The 20,092-nt window shown below is 39.0% G+C and overlaps 2 protein-coding genes across 5 annotated transcripts; one reads left to right on the top strand and one right to left on the bottom strand.

Annotated features, from left to right (window-relative positions):
• Positions 1 to 866: 866 nt before the first annotated feature.
• On the bottom strand, positions 867 to 10,098 carry taf6 (TAF6 RNA polymerase II, TATA box binding protein (TBP)-associated factor). Its single transcript, XM_012867208.3, has 15 exons — positions 9,876 to 10,098; positions 7,614 to 7,771; positions 7,397 to 7,483; positions 7,160 to 7,313; positions 7,005 to 7,061; positions 6,779 to 6,898; positions 6,435 to 6,556; positions 6,189 to 6,266; positions 5,538 to 5,639; positions 5,266 to 5,448; positions 4,964 to 5,038; positions 4,505 to 4,630; positions 4,222 to 4,395; positions 2,061 to 2,252; positions 867 to 1,388 (listed from the first exon to the last, which is right to left on the bottom strand). Exons 2-15 carry the CDS (start codon positions 7,767 to 7,769, stop codon positions 1,101 to 1,103), a joined length of 1,914 nt encoding a protein of 637 aa, XP_012722662.2. The 5' UTR covers positions 7,770 to 7,771; positions 9,876 to 10,098; the 3' UTR covers positions 867 to 1,100.
• A 206-nt stretch (positions 10,099 to 10,304) lies between these two features.
• mrps31 (mitochondrial ribosomal protein S31) lies at positions 10,305 to 18,002 on the top strand. 4 transcript variants are annotated; one of them, XM_036143220.1, is made up of 8 exons: positions 10,305 to 10,502; positions 12,416 to 12,832; positions 13,986 to 14,132; positions 15,946 to 16,089; positions 16,191 to 16,267; positions 16,513 to 16,653; positions 17,401 to 17,654; positions 17,769 to 18,002. In XM_036143220.1, the coding sequence occupies exons 1-7, from the start codon at positions 10,402 to 10,404 to the stop codon at positions 17,634 to 17,636; spliced, it is 1,263 nt and encodes a 420-aa protein (XP_035999113.1). In that variant the 5' UTR covers positions 10,305 to 10,401; the 3' UTR covers positions 17,637 to 17,654; positions 17,769 to 18,002. The 4 variants fall into 4 exon arrangements, with proteins under 4 accessions (XP_035999113.1, XP_035999111.1, XP_035999114.1 ...); XM_036143218.1 differs by having other exon boundaries at positions 17,763 to 18,002; XM_036143221.1 differs by having other exon boundaries at positions 17,401 to 17,662; positions 17,771 to 18,002.
• The last annotated feature ends 2,090 nt before the right edge of the window (positions 18,003 to 20,092 follow it).

Below are 20,092 nucleotides of genomic sequence, written 5' to 3'. Positions count from 1 at the left end.
GGCGGTAAGTTGAGTTGACTCCGTTTACCCTAAATGATCATTTAATACAGCGTTCATTTGGAGACAGTCGTGGTATCAATATTATGAAGTCACAGCGAACACGGACAGGTCAGATCATCACTATGAATCATTAACATCGCATAATCCACGAAAGACACTGGCTAATAATTAAGCGCATCCTTTCAAAGTAAAACGGGCACCAGCTGCTGCCTGTAGCTCACATACAGGCTTTCTTTCACTCTTCATAGCATGAGATAAAAACTGTTTCTGAGGCTCGTCTCCGACAACGAGTCCAAGTCAAGTCTGAAGCTGTTTTTTTTGCGACTCAAGTCAAAGTCACAAACTCGATTCACCATCCGTGCCTTCCAAAACCATGACCGCGTCATGTGGATTTCCCCAGCTTGTCAAAAGGCATTTAATAATCTTACTGTATGTAAACTTCAGAATTCAAAAGTAATTATAAAGGTCACTTTAATCTGGCATTCAGTGCAAACTAAATATTTTATGAACTCTCATCTACCTAAGATAGAAAACATTTAGTCTGATTTAATATGTTAACAAAAAAAAAATCACACTTTATTGAATGATTAAAGAAAACTAAATGTTTACTGAGTGCTTTGAACATATTAAACTACAATTACCATTAGACTTAGGCAGATACCCCTTTGTAAGTTAAATCTGCTCAACAATGTAGGCGATATTATTTGTTCTTGTTCTTACTGCACTCTTATCTTTTACCGATGATTTCCTCCAGTTTCAGCAATGCCAGTTTCTCTGTTGGATAGCCACTAAGGTCTCCTGTTCTCTTCTATTATGTTTAAAAACACAATCTAGGAGGGATTCCACAAACACAACAACAAACAGAATTTCATACAAAATCAGATTTATTTTAGGGTAAAAAAAGACATGAAATCAGAATGTAAGCCGAAACGCTGATGATTTCACACACTGATCAGCCTTCACTGAGCATTAAGATATTTACAAAGTCTGGCCAGGTTTGCTCTAATCAGTCAAGAGTCCTCACGCCGCTCCAAAGTCGACCCATTTGGGTTCAGTCAAGAAATCCCAAACATGACGACCGTCTTCTTTACCTACGCACGTCAGTGTGGGGACTGGGTGCTTGCTGCCGGGGATTCTGAGCGCTCCAGCTTTATTCCTCCGTCGACCGGAGCTGAGGAAATTGAGGTTGGTAGCACCGAGCTCTTGGATTCCAAAGAGGAGGCAGACGAGGGAAGCGATACGACGATGTACTTCTGCAGTGGCCGTGAAGCCGTGAGTCCGGGACCGCCGCCAGGCTCCAGCTTTACCAAGGGCTGCAGTGTAGAAGTGGCGCTGGGAACAGTGCTGGTTACTGGTGAGGCTGACTGTGAGGAGCTAAGGGTGATGACCTACAGGCAAGACGATGAGACAAGTAAGTTCATACCTGTGCATTAGTAGCAGATTTTACTATCGACAGGTGCAAAAACTCAATGTAAAGGACCTGTGAAATAGAGTTAGCTTCAGGATCCGGTAATGTTTTTATTTCAATGTTTGTTGGTGCCTCTGTGTCTATAACATTCTAAGGGTTTCTGCACATTTCTAATTTTAAAGTCCCATAGTTTCCCAGAGTCCCATTTGCAAATTTCTATCAAGATGTGGTTCAATCTTAGAACCCACAGACAAGATTTATTGCAGACATTTCTCAGAGGTCAGGCTTTTAAATATGGAACCTGCAAAAAAACCACAAACTGTAGGGAAGAGGAATGGATGCACAGATGCACAGAAGGACTGGTGGACTGACAAACAGACAGATGTCATGAATGAACAGAGACATTTTATTTTTTTAATCATTTACACCAAGAAACCAGAAAAAATTAAATAATGGAAAATAATCAAACCACCTTTCAGACTTTTTAACTTAACTTAAAAATGCTGCTATTTAAACTCATTACTTTTGAATCACTGAATGCAAGCTCCTTAACAAGATAACGTGTAAATAGGAATATATTCCCTAGGACAGATTTCCCAATTATAAGTCATATCTCAAAGCTAAAACTGAAAAAAAATAAAAGTATGGTTACCTGCTGGGTTGAGGCAGCTCCTGAGCTGGTTCCCATTACAATGTACTTTGTCGCCGGTGGCGACGGCTGAGATGGCGTACCGGGTCTCGGGGACATGAGGGTGAGGGAGCTCGGGACCTTAATGATGCTGGGAGTGCGAGGTCCACCTGATCCGCTTAACCCACTTTGTGAGACTGAGAGGGTGGAACGAGGCTGCAAGGACACAACGTTATCAGTCAGAAGAGGCAGGTGAGACAAATAAAGAAAAAAACACTGATAGGATAAAATCAGTTTGTCCACCTGGCTGCTCTATACATTTATTTATTTTCAGTATGACTTCAACATTTTAATGAATTTATGCATCTGCTGTTCAAAGACATGGAAGAACGACGAGACGAGGCAGCGAGGAGCTTTGCCTCCGCTGTGACGGCGTCGTACTAAGATAAATAATGAATGTGTGCTTCATGTTTATTAGTCTTTGTAATCGGGCGAAAACGTGCCAATAAAACTTGCTGAGTGAGATAGAAAGTATGGTGCCGCACTAATGGGGGCCGCGTTGGGCTCCACGGGGACAACGGCGACATGTGCACGTCTCTGCGTCCTCTTCTTCTACATACAGGGCATGGCCGTTGCACCGACAACCTCTAACAGTGCACTGATTTCAATTTGTTTGGACAAAACGGAAGACTACATTACTAAAGGATTTTTCTAAACTGGATTTTCAGTGGAAACAGGGGGTACCATATTTTTCAGACTATAAGGCGCACTTAAAATCCTTACATTTTTCTCAAAAATTGATGGTGCGCCTTATATATGATTAAAGTTGTGCTTACTGACTGATTTTATGTGATACAATACGCTTATAAATCTGTTAAAATGTCCAAGTACGACTTTGGTAAGCAACAAAACTGCTCAACTCAATGGATATTCTGTTCATTACGGTACACTGTGTCACTACCTGATAGGACCCCTGAGCTGTCTACAAGACTGCCTGATGGTAAAGTCTAAACTAGAAGAGCATTCATTTAAGGCCCCCACATACAAGTGTGTAGTTGACATCACGGAAGTTCACACATGCAGCTACGTATCACACTATAAACTTCTCGGAGGTAAGAAGTCTTCACATCAAACTGTTTTATATGTGACAGCGAGCTTGATACACTGAGCTGCTCCAACGACGCGTGGCATCACCGTCCCTCTCTGTTCTCACTGACAGGTGGGAGCCTGCTGGAAAAGAAACGGCTCTAGGTGCTCAGCTAGCTAGTCACACATTTTACCATCCCCAAAACGTCATAAAATGTCACTGAAACCAGATTTTTTTTAATAGTCTGATCATCAGCATACGTTCTGCATATTCACGAAGGCAAACACTAAATGGATGGTGCTGCCATTCTGCCCATTCTGCTGATGCAATCCTGTTGCTCCTGGTTTGTACATCAGCTTTGGTTGATTTTATTCACGCAAAACCTTTTGAAGATCAGGCACTAAATGAGTTATTGAGTTTCAAAAATGGAAATGTGTATGAGCCAAAACTTGACAGTTATTAAAATGTATGTTTATTAGAGTGAACAGAAAGACCGTTTTTTTTATAATTTATTGCATAATTTGCCACATTATTACATTATTATTTTTGAAAAAAAGGGAACGTCGCATTTCATAATAACCAAAAGTTGTAATAATGTTATAATGAGGCAGACACTATTACAATACGTATTCATAGATTTGTTTTTAAACGTTTTAATGACGTTTTATTAGATTTTGAAGTGCAAATTTCTTACATTATTATACAATGTGGCATTACAGATCAGCTGTAAAGAAATTACATTTTAAAGGATCAAATTTGACCTTACATCAAATAAGATTTTCTTTTTCTTGCTACTGTACTATTTAAAATTATTGACAGGATCAAAGGATAATTAAGTTTTTAAAACAACTAAATGTTTAAATTAAGGCCAAAATTGAAATAGAGTATTTGTTGAGTTCATATATTTGTACATCTGACTCCAGATGAACCTCATCGCACGTCACTGGTCATTACATATTAATAAACAGCATGCTACTCTGAGATATTTCCCTTTAATGGATTTCAAGCGTGAACCTAAATTAAATTGTCGGTATTAGCTTTTTTGTTTTTTTCACTTTATGTGCAATCCTGATTCAACTGGATTTGTGTTTTCCTCACCTGTGTGATTGTTAAGGTGGTCCGGTTGACTTGTTGAGCTTGCAGTGCTGCTTGAGTTCTGGCCTTCATTACATGAGAGCACAGCATGGGCCCGAGGTAGCCGTAGTCCGTCCGGTATTGCTCCGCGATGTCCGGCTGAGGCCGTATCTTGGCAATAACACTGGCACAATGTTTCTTTGGACGTAAAACAAATGGATGAGCAAATCAAATATAGAGATTTTGTGTCTGGGTTTTTTGGCGTAGAACGGGACATAAATGCAAAAGAAAAAAAAAAGTTCACTACCAGCAGGAGGCTTTGAACATGTTCAGCTCCTATCTTATCGATATTGGAGACTACAGGCCCTTCCATCACTGCTTTGATGCGAGCGCCCTCTACGGTAAGCCGAGGAAGGATCAGCGTCTTTATCACCTAGGGAAAACAAAAGGAGTGTCACGACAGAGGCCAGACGTTTTACACACAAAGTGTGTTTTAGAAAAAGCCAAGCCGTGTATATTTTTATGGTTGTTTATGATATTCATTATAATCTCTTTTTTAAATGGAAAAAAAACAACAACAACTGAATAAACTGGAACAAGAGGAAGAGACAAAAAAAAAAGAACTTTCTACAAAGTGATTTAAAATCAATTACAAAATAAAGGTTTTTAAATTAAAAAATTCAACCAAAGTTCTTCCATTATTTAGGGAAATGGCAATGGATTGTGATATTCTGATAAATAAAAGTCTGAAGCAGATGGCACTCACATCAGGTCCAAGTTCAGCGAGCCCTGCGATGGAGCCGTATCGCGTCGTCCACTGGGTTTTGTCATCCAACAAACTCTGCGGGGAAGACAATCAGTCTGGCTAAATACGAGAAAGGTTTACAGCGTGTAAAAAGACATCTGTCATGATGCAACAGGAAAAAACGAAGACATGTGAGGGTCGCAACATAGGAGCGTTTGGTTCACTCGTTTGTTTAGCTGGATGTCACATCTACTCTTCATAAAGTAATTACAAAACTAAATTCTGCCAATGTAAAAAGAAAAGGAGCTGACCAGAGGACCCACCTTGGTGAGAGTTTTGGTAATACGGGACTGGATGTTATTGGTGGTCGTGCTGAAGGTTTTACAGCTCTGGGCCATCAGGCGAGCGGCGAAGTCCCGCAAAGCCCAGTGGTTGTCCACGTCTGGCCGTAAACAGAGCTGCTTGCTCACGATGCAGGTGACCACCGCTGGGATCAGCTCGTGCAACTGAAAGCAAGGCGCAGCGCATGGCTCTGTATGAACGATAAGCTCTCTGAATTTATGCTCCTTATATTTCAGCTGTTTTCTGTACTCACATATTTTTCCAAATACAACGTGGGGTTGTCCATTAGAGCTTTGACCATCCGCATGAGATAAATCAGAAGAGCCAGGTTGTTTTGCACCACATTTACACGAACCTTTGGAGAGAGCATAAAGTCAGCACATTTCATTAGGCTAAGGTGTGGGTGTTGTATCTGGTGTAAAATATGTTGTAGAACTAGACGTGCACCAATCAAGCTGGAAAAAATAACGTAATCCGCCAATATCCCCTTGATCGGTACTGGCAGGTGATCGGAGCATCAAATTCTGAAATGTTTCTGCCTATTCATGTGAAGCATCAAAAAAAATAAATCCCCAGGTTTCTTCTTCTATAAACGCATCAACTAATATGCACTCTGATGCACTTTTTGGAGGTTAACCAAAAAAAAAAAAAGAAAAAGAAAAATAATAATAATCTGATAAAAGTTGGAGGCATTTGCTTTGATGCATAAATGGAGGAAATCTTGTAATTCATTCTTTAACCACTTCAAAGAACCTGCAACCAGCATTTTCCTCTATTGTGTGTTTTATGAAAAACAGAATTGGTCAAACTTGGTTGATCAGACTTCCAAGAAAACGGGAAACTTTATCAGTCGGGAAAAGCCTTACGGGTGCGTCTCTATTCAGAACATTAGAAACATGCTTACTCCTTCAGAAATGAATGTGCTGAATCTTGGAAGCATCTGATACAGCCCGGGATCCGTAGCAATACTCTGTAACGCTTCCTGTGAGAAGACATAAAAACAATAAAAAAAAATAAATAAAAAGGTTTAGCCACAGCAAAACCTTTTTATAGTGTGAAAGATTTGCGTTGGCTTTTGCATACAGTAAATATCAAAACAATCGTTTATCATTTATGGTCCGTGCATCGAGAGAAACCAGTAAAAACGTACAGCTCTTTTAGCCTCACAGGAGCCGACGCAAGCTTCTGTGATTTCCTTGTAGTAGAGCTGCTGCTCTACAGAAAGCTCGTGGGTGCTGCGCGGTTTCAACCTGATCAGGCCCTTCTCCTTTCCTGTAAAAAGGACACAAAAGTTTATTCAAAAATAATGCCGGAGAAAGCTAATTTTACCCCTCAAAGCTGTTGTAAAAAAAAAAAAAAAAACAGAACAATTCAGTGTAGGAATGGTGGTTAAAACAAAAGTGTGTGCAGCGTGTCAAATAATAATTCAACATGCTCCAGCATAGAAAAATATTATTCAAGGAGTTCTTCCAAAACAAAAGGAGAAATCCTGACCTTTGTTATCAGGAGCTGGCGTGCTCTGCCCTTTGCCTTGGATTGCACCCTTCTCCTCCTGACCAGGCTTGACCACTTTGAGGGGTTCAGTTGATTCCGCTTTCTGCTGCTCTTTTGATGCTAAAAATAAGGGAACACAAATTACACCTAAGATTTCTTTTAAAGAAGAAGAAAATTACAATTTAAACTTTTAAGATGATGAAAATAAGAGTTAAACCAGACTAACCTGGCGGTGGGTTTTCTGGAATCGACGGCTGAACTCCTTCGATACTTAACCAGTGCGCTGTGCGTTAGGAAATGAAGATCAATCACAAACTTGTCCATTTAAAAAACGGCTAACAACATAAACAACGCAGCGGCTAATCTCCACAATCTGAGCACCTTTGAGAGAGACGTCTAAGGGAACCCTTGGAAGAGGCGTGTTTATAATGTCGCTGAGGTCGACCTCCTTTTCCTCGTAGAAATGAAGCTCTCTTCCACCGCCGCTTGCAAAGCGGAAAGGGATGAACTCCTGCGACTGAAACCCATACAGGGGCTGGCGAAACAAGAGAGCGACATGAAAAACATCAGCGGAACGCATGAAAATGGTACCGTTTCCACTTTCAAAATGCACCGTACCTCCACATTTTTTAGCTTCAGAGCATTGTCTATGTCGCTGGTGGTCAGCTTACGTCTCTTCCCGTGATGCATGAACTTTAGAGCATCCTATGAAAAAAAAAAAAGGGGGGGGTGCATTGACGATAAAAGCATGTATCTTACATACATCCCTAAGATTTTAAAGACTTTTGTTTCAGAATTAATTTGAAAACAAACCAAAAGAGCTGAAAAACGTTACCTGTGCAATTTCTTTGATTCTGTAGCTGACCTCCTCACTGAGGGCCACGCAGCTTTCCTCCTGCAACTGGCCCACTCCCACCGACTCCGCCATAGCTTTCATGGACTCTGTGGGCAGGCTGACGGAGCATTGCTTCTGCCGACGTTCCTCCGCCATCACTGGAAAACAAAGCAGGACATCAACAAATTATGTACTGTTAATAGTGTTTTCATAGCATAACATCACGAGCTAATGAACATGTATTTTTGATTTTTTTTAAACAGCCCATTTTTATTTATTTTGGTTTGGATCCCCATTAGGGCCACTTGCCACTGACCCAGTTTGCTAGATTTTGACCCCTAATCAAATTAAAATGACTCCGATCGACTTTTTGCTACCTGACATTTCCTGGAGTCGTGGAGCCATATTTACTAACAATGCATTGAGCAGAAGATGGGAACTGATTGTAAATCACTGGTGCAAAAAACGTTCCCCTGACAGGTTCCTGCATGGGTCATATGAAACATCCCAAGGCAGAAGACAAAATGACAAAAGCTACAAAATGACCAAGTGGGGAAATAACCAGCAACCATTAAATATTATTTCTTACCGTAGATTATCAATTAAATGTTTACTAAAATATGCTATATACATAATTAGCAATAGGGCCACTTCAAATTTAATACAGTAATTCTTATCGCTGCTGGATCTCTGTTTCCACAGCTGAGATTGGAGACAGTCTAGAGAAGAGGTACACCCTGCATTTCCCAACAGAGGTGGGTTGCACAGCAATGACAAAGTGAAACAACACGGGTAATGAAAAAGCAAACAAAGTTCGGAAACGTGCAAAATTACCACTTTTAGAGGCATTAGTTCATGTTCAATAACACACCATAGAAAAGAACAACAATTTAATACAAAGACTTTGAGAGGTAAGATGCTATAAAATGATCTTAACTAAGGTAGGTAATTTAATCCCTTCATTTCATACTAGGGCATTTCATATCTTGATATTTTAGGATGAAAGATGATATACAACATTTATCTCAATAGGTTTTTCTTTTCTAAATTTTTTTTTTAAAACAAACAGCTGTAGATGAATATGAGAAACGGCTGAAAAATAACCAACTGGAATACATTAAAAGTATCATTCTAAAGCAACATAGACCATCACGATATTAACATCTCATTTCAAATCCTTTTTAAAAATAAATAAATAATAAAATCTCAATGTATTGCCCATTCCTATTTCATACTTTTGCAGTTCTAGTTATTATTTGCACGACTCTGGACGGAGCGATCAGCAGGATGTTTTACACCGAACCAGAGCCAGTTCTTAGTCACCAGGGGTACTTTCACACCCTCCTTGACAAGCCACAATTTTACTTTCAATGTTCTGTTCATTTTCTATTGTGAAGAAATGCTGCTTTGCAACACAAATGATATCTACTAGCAGGAGGTATATCTGGTTATTATGGTGCCATCTGTTTTTCGTTATAGTAATCTTCTAAGTTTCTGAAGAAATTGGATTTTGGGTTTGAAATTGTGTAATAAACTGAATAATAAAAATGTTTATGTTGGTTGATGGTTTTAACATGAATTCCACAAAAAATCTTATATAAATGGATAACTATAAAAAAAAAATCTTAAAACTGTATATATCTATATCTATCTCTCTCTCTCTCTCTCTATATATATATATATATATATATATATATATATATATATATATATATATATATATATATATATATATAAATATATAATGTCTCTGAGTGATTCCCGCTATACAAGCTGAACATTGTTGCGCAGGCAGCCTTTCAGGGAGCCCAGATAATGAAAACAGAACCAGAAAGCAGGTATTTCCATAAACTATGCGCGCTACGGCACTTTCATCTCTGCAGGATGAACATTTTCAAAGCGGTTCCACAAGTCTTTCCCTATCACAGCCACAAACGCACAGTTACACATTTAAAGGCCATTTGACAAGAGATCAAAAGAGCTGAAAACAAAGGGCTAATTTGCCTTTGATGGTTATAAAAATATTATTCGTATATGTAAACACCAGTGCGCTGAACGGGTTAGGCACTCTGGCGGAACAAGTACTCACACACAAGTTTCGCTAAACACAAGCATGCAGTAAATCCCTTCACTTTTATTATAAAAAAGCGAATAATCCACGCTTTAAAGCTCCGGGCTACTTTATATTTAACAAATACTTGCGCTAAAAAATATGCCTGTTAGCTTCCATGCTAATAGCGTAGCTGCCGTTGAAATAATTACCTGTGAAGTTTTCCTCTCCCTTCGAGTTCACCAGGGATTTTAAACAACCAAACGATATCAAAAATGATAAAAATTGCGATGGCGCGAAGCTATCTCTTCTTGTTTAATATCCATCTCTGATAGTTAACTCCTAACTTGATCGCAGACTGCAAAGCTGGAACATCCGCTCATGAATTAGCGCTATGTTCTGTCGCCATTTTGAGTCACGTTCCAGTTGTAGTATCGCGAGATTACAGCTGACAGCTGCAGCGACTGCCCCAGTACTATTTAAAAAGAGACACGAAAACAAACATGGATAAAGATAACTTTGAGTCGTAAATTGAGCACCAATATAAAAGCTATATATTTTTAAGAGTTTAATATTGTTGCTAATGCGTTTTTACAGGGAACCCCATTGCTAAACCTTTACATAACAACCCGTTCTCCAAGCGGAACCTTTGTTATTACTATGTGTTTCGGGGATCGTTAAAGTGTAGCTACGGAGGAGGACGTTTTGGAGCGTGGAAGGACATTGCAAGAAACAAACATGTACAGATTTTTATCCCGGACTGTTTGTGCGGCACGAAACCACTCGCTTTGTGTCTCCGAGTGTTGTGTGTTTCCGGCTAAATACGACAGCGTTTCAAGGTGAGTTTATTCTGACTGTGTGCGCCGACGCCATAGAAGTTACCTCGCCGTTACGCGTTGTTGTCACAGAACGGCTTGAAGTTTTTTACGTTCCTAACATATTCAGTTCAGTTTTCACGTCCCCTTAAATAAAGTAGAATTGGTAGGATTGGTTAACCAGCGTGGATAGGTAGGGGCGTGTTTATCGACTTTTCGTCCAGACTGTAGGTTCCATGGTGGCCTGCATGTAAAGAAGCGATTCACTCAAGGGAGGAGGTGGTTTCTCTCACTTTACACTGAAATATGCAAAAAACTGTTTACCCAAAATCACACAAATTACATATTTTATAATTTTATTTAATATCACCATCAGATGTTCAATTTTTTTATTTTTTTTTTTTACGAAGGCTCTACCTGTCCCAGTGTTTAGAATATACAGAGTAAACCAACTATTCTTGCACTGTATCGTTCACTGGGCCTGTATTGTTTTATCGTTATGGTGAACATTTTTTTTTATCATGATAACGATTTGGGTTTATCCTGACAACAATAAATTACAATAAGTGGTGTCTGAAAAAAAAAAAAAAAAAACTGCCGTCATTGTTACTTGTGCTATGTGCTCCACTTTTGGTTTCTTGAGAGCGTCAATAAATATCAATAAGTTCAAAAATATGATTAAATGCAGTTACTGTGATGCAGTTTAGTGATACAAATCACTTTTTTGAAAATATTTTGAATTTTGTTCTAACATGCAACACATTTAATATTGTTAATTTTAAATGTGTTTTTTTAAGGACAGCATTTGTCTTTATTGGGCTATAATTTAAATGCAGTCCCCGCCACACAGTTACATATAAAAGATATAAAGAAGCTGTAAATGTTTTTTTATCATCACTTTTAACATTATCAATGTAGTACCACACTATATCATGATAAAATCCCTATTGCCCACTCCTATTTCACTGTTTAAAAATACACATAACCTCTCTTTCTCGCTGTTTGACATTACATAAAACAAAACTTTTATGGTTTTTTGGGGAGTAAGAATCACCAAAATATTTTTGATTTACTGAATGCTAGGATAAGTGATTTTATTTTGGTTATAAATAAGGTTTACATACGCTAACATAACTATAGCTTTAAACAAGCTGGGAAAACCTCAGCTGATTGTGGCATGGCTTGTAAGGTTCTGATAATTCACAACATTTTAGTTAAATGGAAGCCCAGTTGTGGGTCTGTTTTTAAACTGCTTCATTGTGTTACATTACGGTTAAATAATAGAAAAAGAGACATCAGAAAGAGGGCTGTGTACCAGAAGTCTGTTTCTATCAGAGAGTCTGATAGAAACCAGAGAGTCTGTTTCTCTCTTAAAGAAACAGACTTTTTTGAAGCCGGTAAGAGAGAGCCATGATCCACTGTGAAACAAGACTTGCAAGTGTAATCAAGGACAAAGGAACTGATTATAGGAGACGTGACCTGTGATTTGTTGAAACTGAAACTTTTAGGGGTTTTTGACCATCATTGCAATTGGAGGGAAAAGAGTTTGAAAAGAGTCTGTTACGTACAGGGATGGTAGCATCATGCGTTTGGCTGCAGGAGGGACGGCTGCACTTCCTCCATGGGTCCTCCAAACAGAAAATGAACCATACCGCTAAGAAAGATGTACACAGTGGTTTTTATGGAAACAAAGTCGAACGATTTGGAGGTTCCCATCAGTGCAGACCCCTGGAAAATGTGTTGGCAGAGCTGAAAAGGTATCTGCAGACAAGGCGGCCTACAAACCTGACTCTGTTACGCTTCTGTCGGGAAGAAATTCGTCAAAATTAAAGCAGACCATTGTGACAAACCCGTTGCGCAATACCTAAAAACATTTTGCCCAATTTTAATCCCCGTGACATTCATTAAATGGTAACCGTCTTTTCCATCTCACACAGGGCATTCCCCGGAGTCGGAGCAAACACTCTTAGCACATGTACAGTCAGACGGTGCGAAAAGAAAGACGACGCCATCCCCGCACATCAAGACGAGGCAACAAATGTAGACCCCCAGACAAAGTTTACCCAACCGCAGGAGGAGCCAGCGGAGGCGAAGGCAAACGTTGGAGGTAGCACACAACATCAGACAGACGTTAAAGCGGAACAGGTCAAGTCTGATGGAGCGAAGAGAGGGAAAGAGAGTCTTTTGGACCTCCTTGGAGCCATGAAGGTTGAAGTTACCAGCAAAAGAAAGCTCAAAGACCTGAAGAAGCAGCAACGCTTTGAATCGGCGACACAGTATAAATCCAGTCCAGCAGCTATGGAGAGCACGATCAGTATGTTTCAAAGGGCGACAGTGGAGGCTTCAGCACAGGGGTAAGAAACCGGGCAATTATCTGTCAGGGGCTTGCAGAACTTTTAAAGGTTTTTGTCACATCACAACCACTAATTATAATGTTTTGCGTTGGGTTTTATATGACGGCTCAACATTAGCGCTTTTTATTTGTGAAGTGGAAGAAAAATGATATGCAGTTCTCGAAAAATTTGAATTCTATTCAGCCTCTTCCTGAGTCGATACTGGCCAGAAACACTTTTTTTTTTATTGAACCTTTATACTCATTTGCTCGTTGAGATCCAATATTGTATGTACATGAGGGACCTCTTTTGCTAAAACAAACAGAAAAAAAAAACATCAAAAAGTTACAAACACTAATAAAAACATGATTTAAACATCTGAGTCAAATTAAATAAGCTAATCAAATATTACCTAAAACAAGATCAAGTTTCAGAGGAAGATTGCTCTCTCTTTCCTAAAGTAAGTTTAAATTACCTGACACCACAGGGGAGTTTATAGTTAACGAACCTCTGCTGTGATAAGTTGCCTGAGAGAATCTTAACAATTTGCCAAAATTGTTTTGGGTTATTTAAACATTTTCTAATCTGAGACAAACAATTCAGTGATGAACCAGGAGCTATGTCGACCCTTAATTCTAGGCCACTATTACTGGTGCAGGGCTTTTTCTCAGTCTATACCAATGTTGCATATGCAGAGACTACATTTTTTTTTTAGCTCCTTTCATCTTTTAATTAACTCTAACCAGCTTCCCTTGCCACGCTGAAGAAAATTCTCTCCTCAGCATGATGCCGCCACCTACAGGTTTCACTGTGCGGTTGGCGTTTTGTAAGCGAACAGAAATTTCAGGTCAAGAACTTCACAAAGGTCAAGTGTGGTCTCTGATCACCTTCATCTACGTGTTCACTGTTTCCCTACATGATTTGTAGCAAACTATAAAGAGACTTCACAATGACGCAATATTTTCTGTCACATAAAAGCTTATATGATACATTGAGTTGTGTGGTTGTCAAGGGAAAAGTGCATTATGACCAGATTTGATCATAGCGCTGAAGTTTAAGTTCAGTCTGGGGTCGTTTTCATTTCAAGTTGCTTTCACAGGATGACGTCATATAATGTAACACAGTCATTTTAGTCGATTTGTGGAAACTCACATGCAGTGTTTTGTGTTTTTAGTGACTCACTGGATCCCAAGCTGGTCGCTGCAGCATCCGCCGCCGCCGCCACCCTGCCTAATCGCAGCCGGGCAGAGTCGGAGCTGCTGACACAGCTGAAGCAGCGCAAAGCTCTCTCCGAAGCTCAGAGAAACGCCAACAGTCTTGGGTTGGTCTCCTGCAGAATATACACACAATATTATTGGATGCCTTTAACAGTATTGTGCCAGTTCACCCCTCAAAGGCGCTAGTTCTAAATTCAGTTCCGCCGTCATAAAATGAAAATGTTTTGGTCATATTCCATCACCTAAACACTCTGAGCTAAATTTTACAGCTCCAGCATAAACCAGTTCTTGTTAATATATCCTGTTTTGTCATAATGTCATTTAGCAGTAGCGTATTTATTATATCATGACACAGTAGTTTTTGTCTTTTAAAACTTTCTTCTGCTTTCTTTAGTCACCTAAGATGTATTTCATTAGGACCAAATTTCCAAAACTTTACATATTTTAATGTCATATTTTTTATTTTTACATTTTGACTTAAGGGCGTTCTATTAAGACTATGACTAAGTTTGACCACTTTTACAGAACACCTTTGTGAAACGTATAATTATTATTGTTATAATATTTTTGGATAAGCTGACAAAATGATCGCTTATGTAAATTAAAGACGACATATGTGCTGTTGTTTCAGCTGTATTTGGATAGATGATGGTCTGAGGGAAAGGTTAAAAGTATCACAATGCATTAATCTGCAGCTTTCCAGCTTATCTCTGTTGTTTCTGCAAACGGATCTGTAGACTCCACTGGAAACAAAATCAGAATGTAAAAAGCTCCTCAATTTACTTTGTTAGTTTGACAGAGGGCATGAGCATTGTGTTTATGTTAAGCGCGAAGTGAAGAAGCCATTATAGTAAAGTTTAGGCGAGGAGAGAAAGAGAGGAGAGTGCACAACAGCTGAAGGGCGCTTTGTGCAAACACACATGCTGGACCTTTTAGTGCTAAACTGGTGCTAGTGCTTACTTAGCTGCACTTATTTGTGTTTCCACCAAAGCAGGCTTTGGGGCTGCCAGTAAAAAAACGTTGCTGGCCTAGGACCAGCGGACTGATGGGTCAGAGGAAACGACAACAGCTTTTGTTCAGTGCTTGGATGGGGGCGGGGGGGGTTGTTTCTAGCAGTTTTGTTTCTAGTTAGTTAAATAAAACTATAGAAACACAGCGTTTCAACAGCAATTAAAAAATGTCCGATAGCATTAGAATAACACAAGCTGGCTGCCTCTCATCTCTGTGTTTATTTTGATATTCCCCATCACATTCTTTAAGTGAGAGGTTGCACAGAGCAACGCTCAGCGCTGATTATTATACCAGTTCTATAAAAGTTCTATAACTTTGTCAGCCTTTTCTATATCACCTGATGGGGTTTGAAAATCTGATGAGAGGGCAAAAGATTAGGATTGTGTTAAGAAATGAAGGTGGTTGTATTGGGCCACTGTTTTCAGGGATACTAGGATACGTAATTTGTAGTTGAACTGTTTCCGTCGCACTACGGTTCTTTACAAAAACACACAATAAAGCCAGGGGAGGGTCCGCCATTATTTGGATGAGTTGTTTCCGATGATGTTATGACTGGGCTCCGACTGGAAAAGCTAACGGATCCTTTTCTAAAACCAGGACTGACTCTAGCACCAGCCCCGGTTGAGCGCTGGAACCTCTTTGGTGGCGGTAAGCCCCAACAGAGACAAGCTGCGACCAAGATGTCGACTTGGCCGGGAAACGTCGTCTCTTTTCTGAATATAGTATTAAAAGTTTGCCCTCAAAATGAGTTCATCATGTAAAAACCATCATCGTCCAATTCAAACCTCACAACACCGGCATTTATTAACAAATATTTCTTTCCCGTTGCTTGTTAAAGGATAGTAGAAGTTTATTTAAAGGAGAGTTTATTCATACTTCTAAGCATAATATTTAATCCTTCCTTAGGCTTCTCATATCTGACATGAAAATCGGAAAGACTTCTAGTCGGCAGAACGCTTGGCCTGCTGATCAGATCCGGTTTGACGATGACGGACAAGGATACGTACACGATCGGGGAATTACCAGTGAGCTGGCCAATGTCCGCAAAAGGTGAGCACGTTTATAACATTGTCAGTGAAATAATAATAATAATGCTGGGGATAAAAGAATTATGTGTCTTATTATTATTATTATTATTGTTTTATTTATAGGAGGAGTATTTACCCAGAGAAAAGACTTAATATCTTCCCCCCCACTCCTGATGAACCACGAGGTGAACCAGCACTTGGTAATAAGAACTTTTCTTTTTCATTTGACCAGTTTTACCTCTTACACTTATGCATCCATTATAGAATTGATGTTAGACAGTTTAGCTGTCTAACTTTGGCCATTATTGTTGAAGTCAATGACATATCCTGCAGCAACCGAATGCTATAGGGAGAGCTGTAGTCATAAATTTAATGTGAACATTAGGAATCAGTCATTTTTGATATTTTTCTGGGATACTGCTTCTGACACGGGTCCCATCTGCAGCTAAGCCAACCCTGTGGGACATGGATTTCGCCAATCAGTTATTGCTGTCAACCAACCAAATGCCACGCAATGGGTTTGAGGAAATGATCCAATGGACCAAAGAGGGAAAACTGTGGCAGTATCCAATTAACAATGAAATTGGTGAGTGTTGGAATTTATTTATTTATTTTTTTCATACATATAGGTCCTCTTGAACTTTTTAATGTTGTGTCAGAGTGCGATCACTAACTTTCTTCAGATCTTGTGTGTCACATCAACACAAAGTTGTGCACAACTTTGAGGTGGAGTGGAAATGAGTTTGTTTTCAAAATGTGTCTCAAATAAAAATCAGAAAAAAAGACTTTTTTCAGCTCCTTTTAGGGTTAGGGTAGCTGGTAAGAGTTGATTAGAAGATAAATGGAGCTAAATGTAAGACAGTCCTATTATATAAAGACAGAGTTTCGATTCAATTCCATTTTATTTATATAGCACCAATTCATGACACATGTCATCTCAAGGCACTTTCCAAAGTCAAATTCAATCAGATTATACAGATTGGATCAGATTATACAGATTGGTCAAAACATGTCCTATCTAAGGAAAGATGGTGGAAAGATTCCCCAAAAGACCTGCAGCTTTAATTGGAGTAGGGTGCAATTACAGTGGGCGGTGGTAAGAGAAGTGTCCATCATTGTAAACGAAAAAGAAAATATTTCATGTGCTATGGAAATTTTGGTCAGGCACCAACACTGGCAACTATAAGAACAGCAGAAAGTAGGGTACATCTACCTATACAGGAGTGTTTGGGATAAAATTTTAGTTTGTGGTTGAGGTCTCCAGAGTACTTTTACAAAAGCGGAGGGATCTGATTTTTGTCTTATATGATGTTGTATTCTCTTTCTGTGTTAGGCCTTGAGGATGAAGCCAGTGTCCCGTTCCATGAGCACGTCTTCTTAGGGAAACACCTGGAGGAGGGCTTCCCCCGTCAGGGACCAGTGCGTCACTTCATGGAGCTGGTGGTGGCTGGTCTGTCGAGAAACCCCTACTTGACCGTTCAGCAGAAGAAGGAGCACATTTCCTGGTTTAGGGACTACTTTCACCAAAAGGAAGAAGTTCTTAATGAAGCTGATGTGTACCTAAACTAAACCTGAAAGTGTTTTTTAATATATATATATATATATATATATATATATATATATATATATATATATATATATATATATATATATATATATATATATATATATATATATATATATATATATATATATATATATATATATATATATATTTGCTGGATGTAAACACAGGACATATTCTTTCAGCAGGGCTTTACTGTCTTGATCGCCCTTCCACATGTATGCATTCAGAGGTTCTAAACAAATAAAACCGTTTTAAGCCTTTCATCTGAAGGGTAGTTAGAACAACTGGTACATCTTTTGAAACATGTTAGTACATCTCTTGATTTTTACTTTTTTTGTCATTTCATATCCATTAAATATATAACGAACGCCGGCGTGTTTTCTTTGTTGGAGGATATCAGAGTGGTAGTCTGTCTTTGGACGTAGGGGTCAGAAATGTGTCCCCACCAGCCTCTTTGTTCAGTCTCCAAAATCAGACTTTAACCCGGCTCTGCACCACAGCATCAGAATGTGCTATCGTGAAAAAATGAGGACATGCCCAAAAGATTTCACATATTAATCTAATCTCTTTTATTATTACTAATTAGTGGAAAAGAATAAGATTCTGAACCTTGTATAACCCATTGAACAGAAGACAGAGGAAACCAGTTAACCCCTTTGTCCGAAATAACGTCAGGTGGTTAAAACGTCTACCAGACTCCGATGTCAGTCTGAGGAAAGTTTCAGTTTTTTTCTCACTCTGAGTTCTGAGATGTTTGAGGGGTTCAGGGCACGTCAGTCCACAGCATCTCAATAAGATGAAGGTCCAGACTTTGTCTCAGCCCAGGACTCTTTATGTCGTGCTCTACAGGTTCACTGGTGTGTTTTGGATCATTGTGGTGTTGCAGGATCCAGCTCCGAGGACACGCCGACCTGAGCAACTTGGCAGTTTTGGACATCCTTCGCTGTTAAGACGATCTTTTGTACCATAAAAATGTATGATTTCAAGTTTTAAGACTTCTGTGATCCCCCCTGACTCGTAAGCTGCTTTCCAAAGGCCTCAGATAGCTCTTTTGATCCCACTGTGGTGTTTGCCGTCATTTCAACAATAAGGAAATCACCGAACTGAATGTCTTTAAGGTTTTAAAAATCTGCGCACCACAAGTGATGCACCGGTGGGGTAACTTTAGCTGATTTGAGTGGGAATAGATAAATACCTTTACATTTTACAATAGAAAATGTTTATCTCTGTTTTGATCATAACAATGGAATTTCTTGCCATACTAAAAAAAAAAAAAAAAAAAAAAAAAAAAAGATCATCAGCACCTCATTGAAGATTAACCAAAGCTTCATCATCAAAAAGTTTGATCATCTCTTCATCGTAGCACATGGAGGGAAATTGTGGAGCTACTGACCAATCATTTGAATTTGATGCTACTTAAAAAGTCCAGCTGCGACACGTGTTTAACTAGTTCAGTGACACAATTGGGAGAAAACAGATTTTTGACATATTCGTTGTATTCCATTATTATTTTTCAAATATTTGAATTTGTTTGTAACGGGTAATATTTAGCAATCCCTAATGTGCATCAGAAATGAGTTTGACACTCTTAATGGATTGCCAGAGATCAGAATAGGCTGCGGAAAATATTATTGTTTTTGGTTAAGTGCCCGAGTTCACACAAACACCCACAAGAGTGATTAATAATGTTTTTCCCTGATGTACGGTCCAGAACCCAAAACCTGCGTGCTGTACTCCAGGCCTCGGTTTACAGTAAGAACATTATTAGACCTTGAACCTTGTATTCTTTGCACGGGAAGTGCTTTTAGAGTCAAACAAGCTCTTAACAATGTGCCACGCAGATTCATTCTCCTCTAAAAACACTTTGCTCAGTCTATTGTCTTGACAAAGTGGTGCGCGACAGGTTGATGTTTAAAAGTATCCCATTTCCACTTTTTGTTCACGTTTCCTTAAACAGTGTGATAAGCATGATAAGATGTTGGCACCAGTGGCTTATTTCTATTGGTGTGGGCTGCATAATGTAAGAAAAGTTTGTGTGGACAGATCTCAGAGGTTGGCCTCTAGATGGCGGTACTCTCGGTTCTATAAACATGCTATGTTTTAACATAAGAGCTTTGATCTAGGTAATAAATTACACTAATATATATATATATATATATATATATATATATATATATATATATATATATATATATATATATATATATTATATATATATATATATATATATATCAGTTACTTTTTGGTCAAATTAGCTTTTGATTTTGATGGAAGCATTTAACTGAATCTCTTTGAAATACGATGCTTGTTAATAATGCTGGGCTGACTCTTCAAATAGTGGCCCAGCTTTTATAAGCCTTTCCACTCTAAACGGAGATATTACTGGTAGCTTGCAGAAAAATGCAACTTTTGACATCTGAACGTGAATTGATCGTAAGCGCTTCAGAGGTTCTAGCTG

Source organism: Fundulus heteroclitus, chromosome 11, assembly GCF_011125445.2.
Source record: "Fundulus heteroclitus isolate FHET01 chromosome 11, MU-UCD_Fhet_4.1, whole genome shotgun sequence".
Lineage (NCBI taxonomy): Eukaryota > Metazoa > Chordata > Actinopteri > Cyprinodontiformes > Fundulidae > Fundulus > Fundulus heteroclitus.
The sequence above is the reverse complement of the archived record's forward strand: the minus strand, read 5'-3'. Positions and strand labels throughout refer to the sequence as shown.

What these genes read in the sequence shown, in the direction of transcription:
- mrps31 (XM_036143220.1), top strand. Translation starts at nt 10,402, where the DNA reads ATGTACAGATTTTTATCCCGGACTGTTTGTGCGGCACGAAACCACTCG. An exon ending in AAATACGACAGCGTTTCAAG is followed by an intron (nt 10,503 to 12,415) that starts GTGAGTTTATTC and finishes CATCTCACACAG; the next exon opens with GGCATTCCCCGGAGTCGGAG. An exon ending in CTGGCCAATGTCCGCAAAAG is followed by an intron (nt 16,090 to 16,190) that starts GTGAGCACGTTT and finishes TTTTATTTATAG; the next exon opens with GAGGAGTATTTACCCAGAGA.
- taf6 (XM_012867208.3), bottom strand. Translation starts at nt 7,769, where the DNA reads ATGGCGGAGGAACGTCGGCAGAAGCAATGCTCCGTCAGCCTGCCCACA. An exon ending in GAATCAAAGAAATTGCACAG is followed by an intron (nt 7,484 to 7,613) that starts GTAACGTTTTTC and finishes TTTTTTTCATAG; the next exon opens with GATGCTCTAAAGTTCATGCA. An exon ending in CTTAGACGTCTCTCTCAAAG is followed by an intron (nt 7,062 to 7,159) that starts GTGCTCAGATTG and finishes CCTAACGCACAG; the next exon opens with CGCACTGGTTAAGTATCGAA.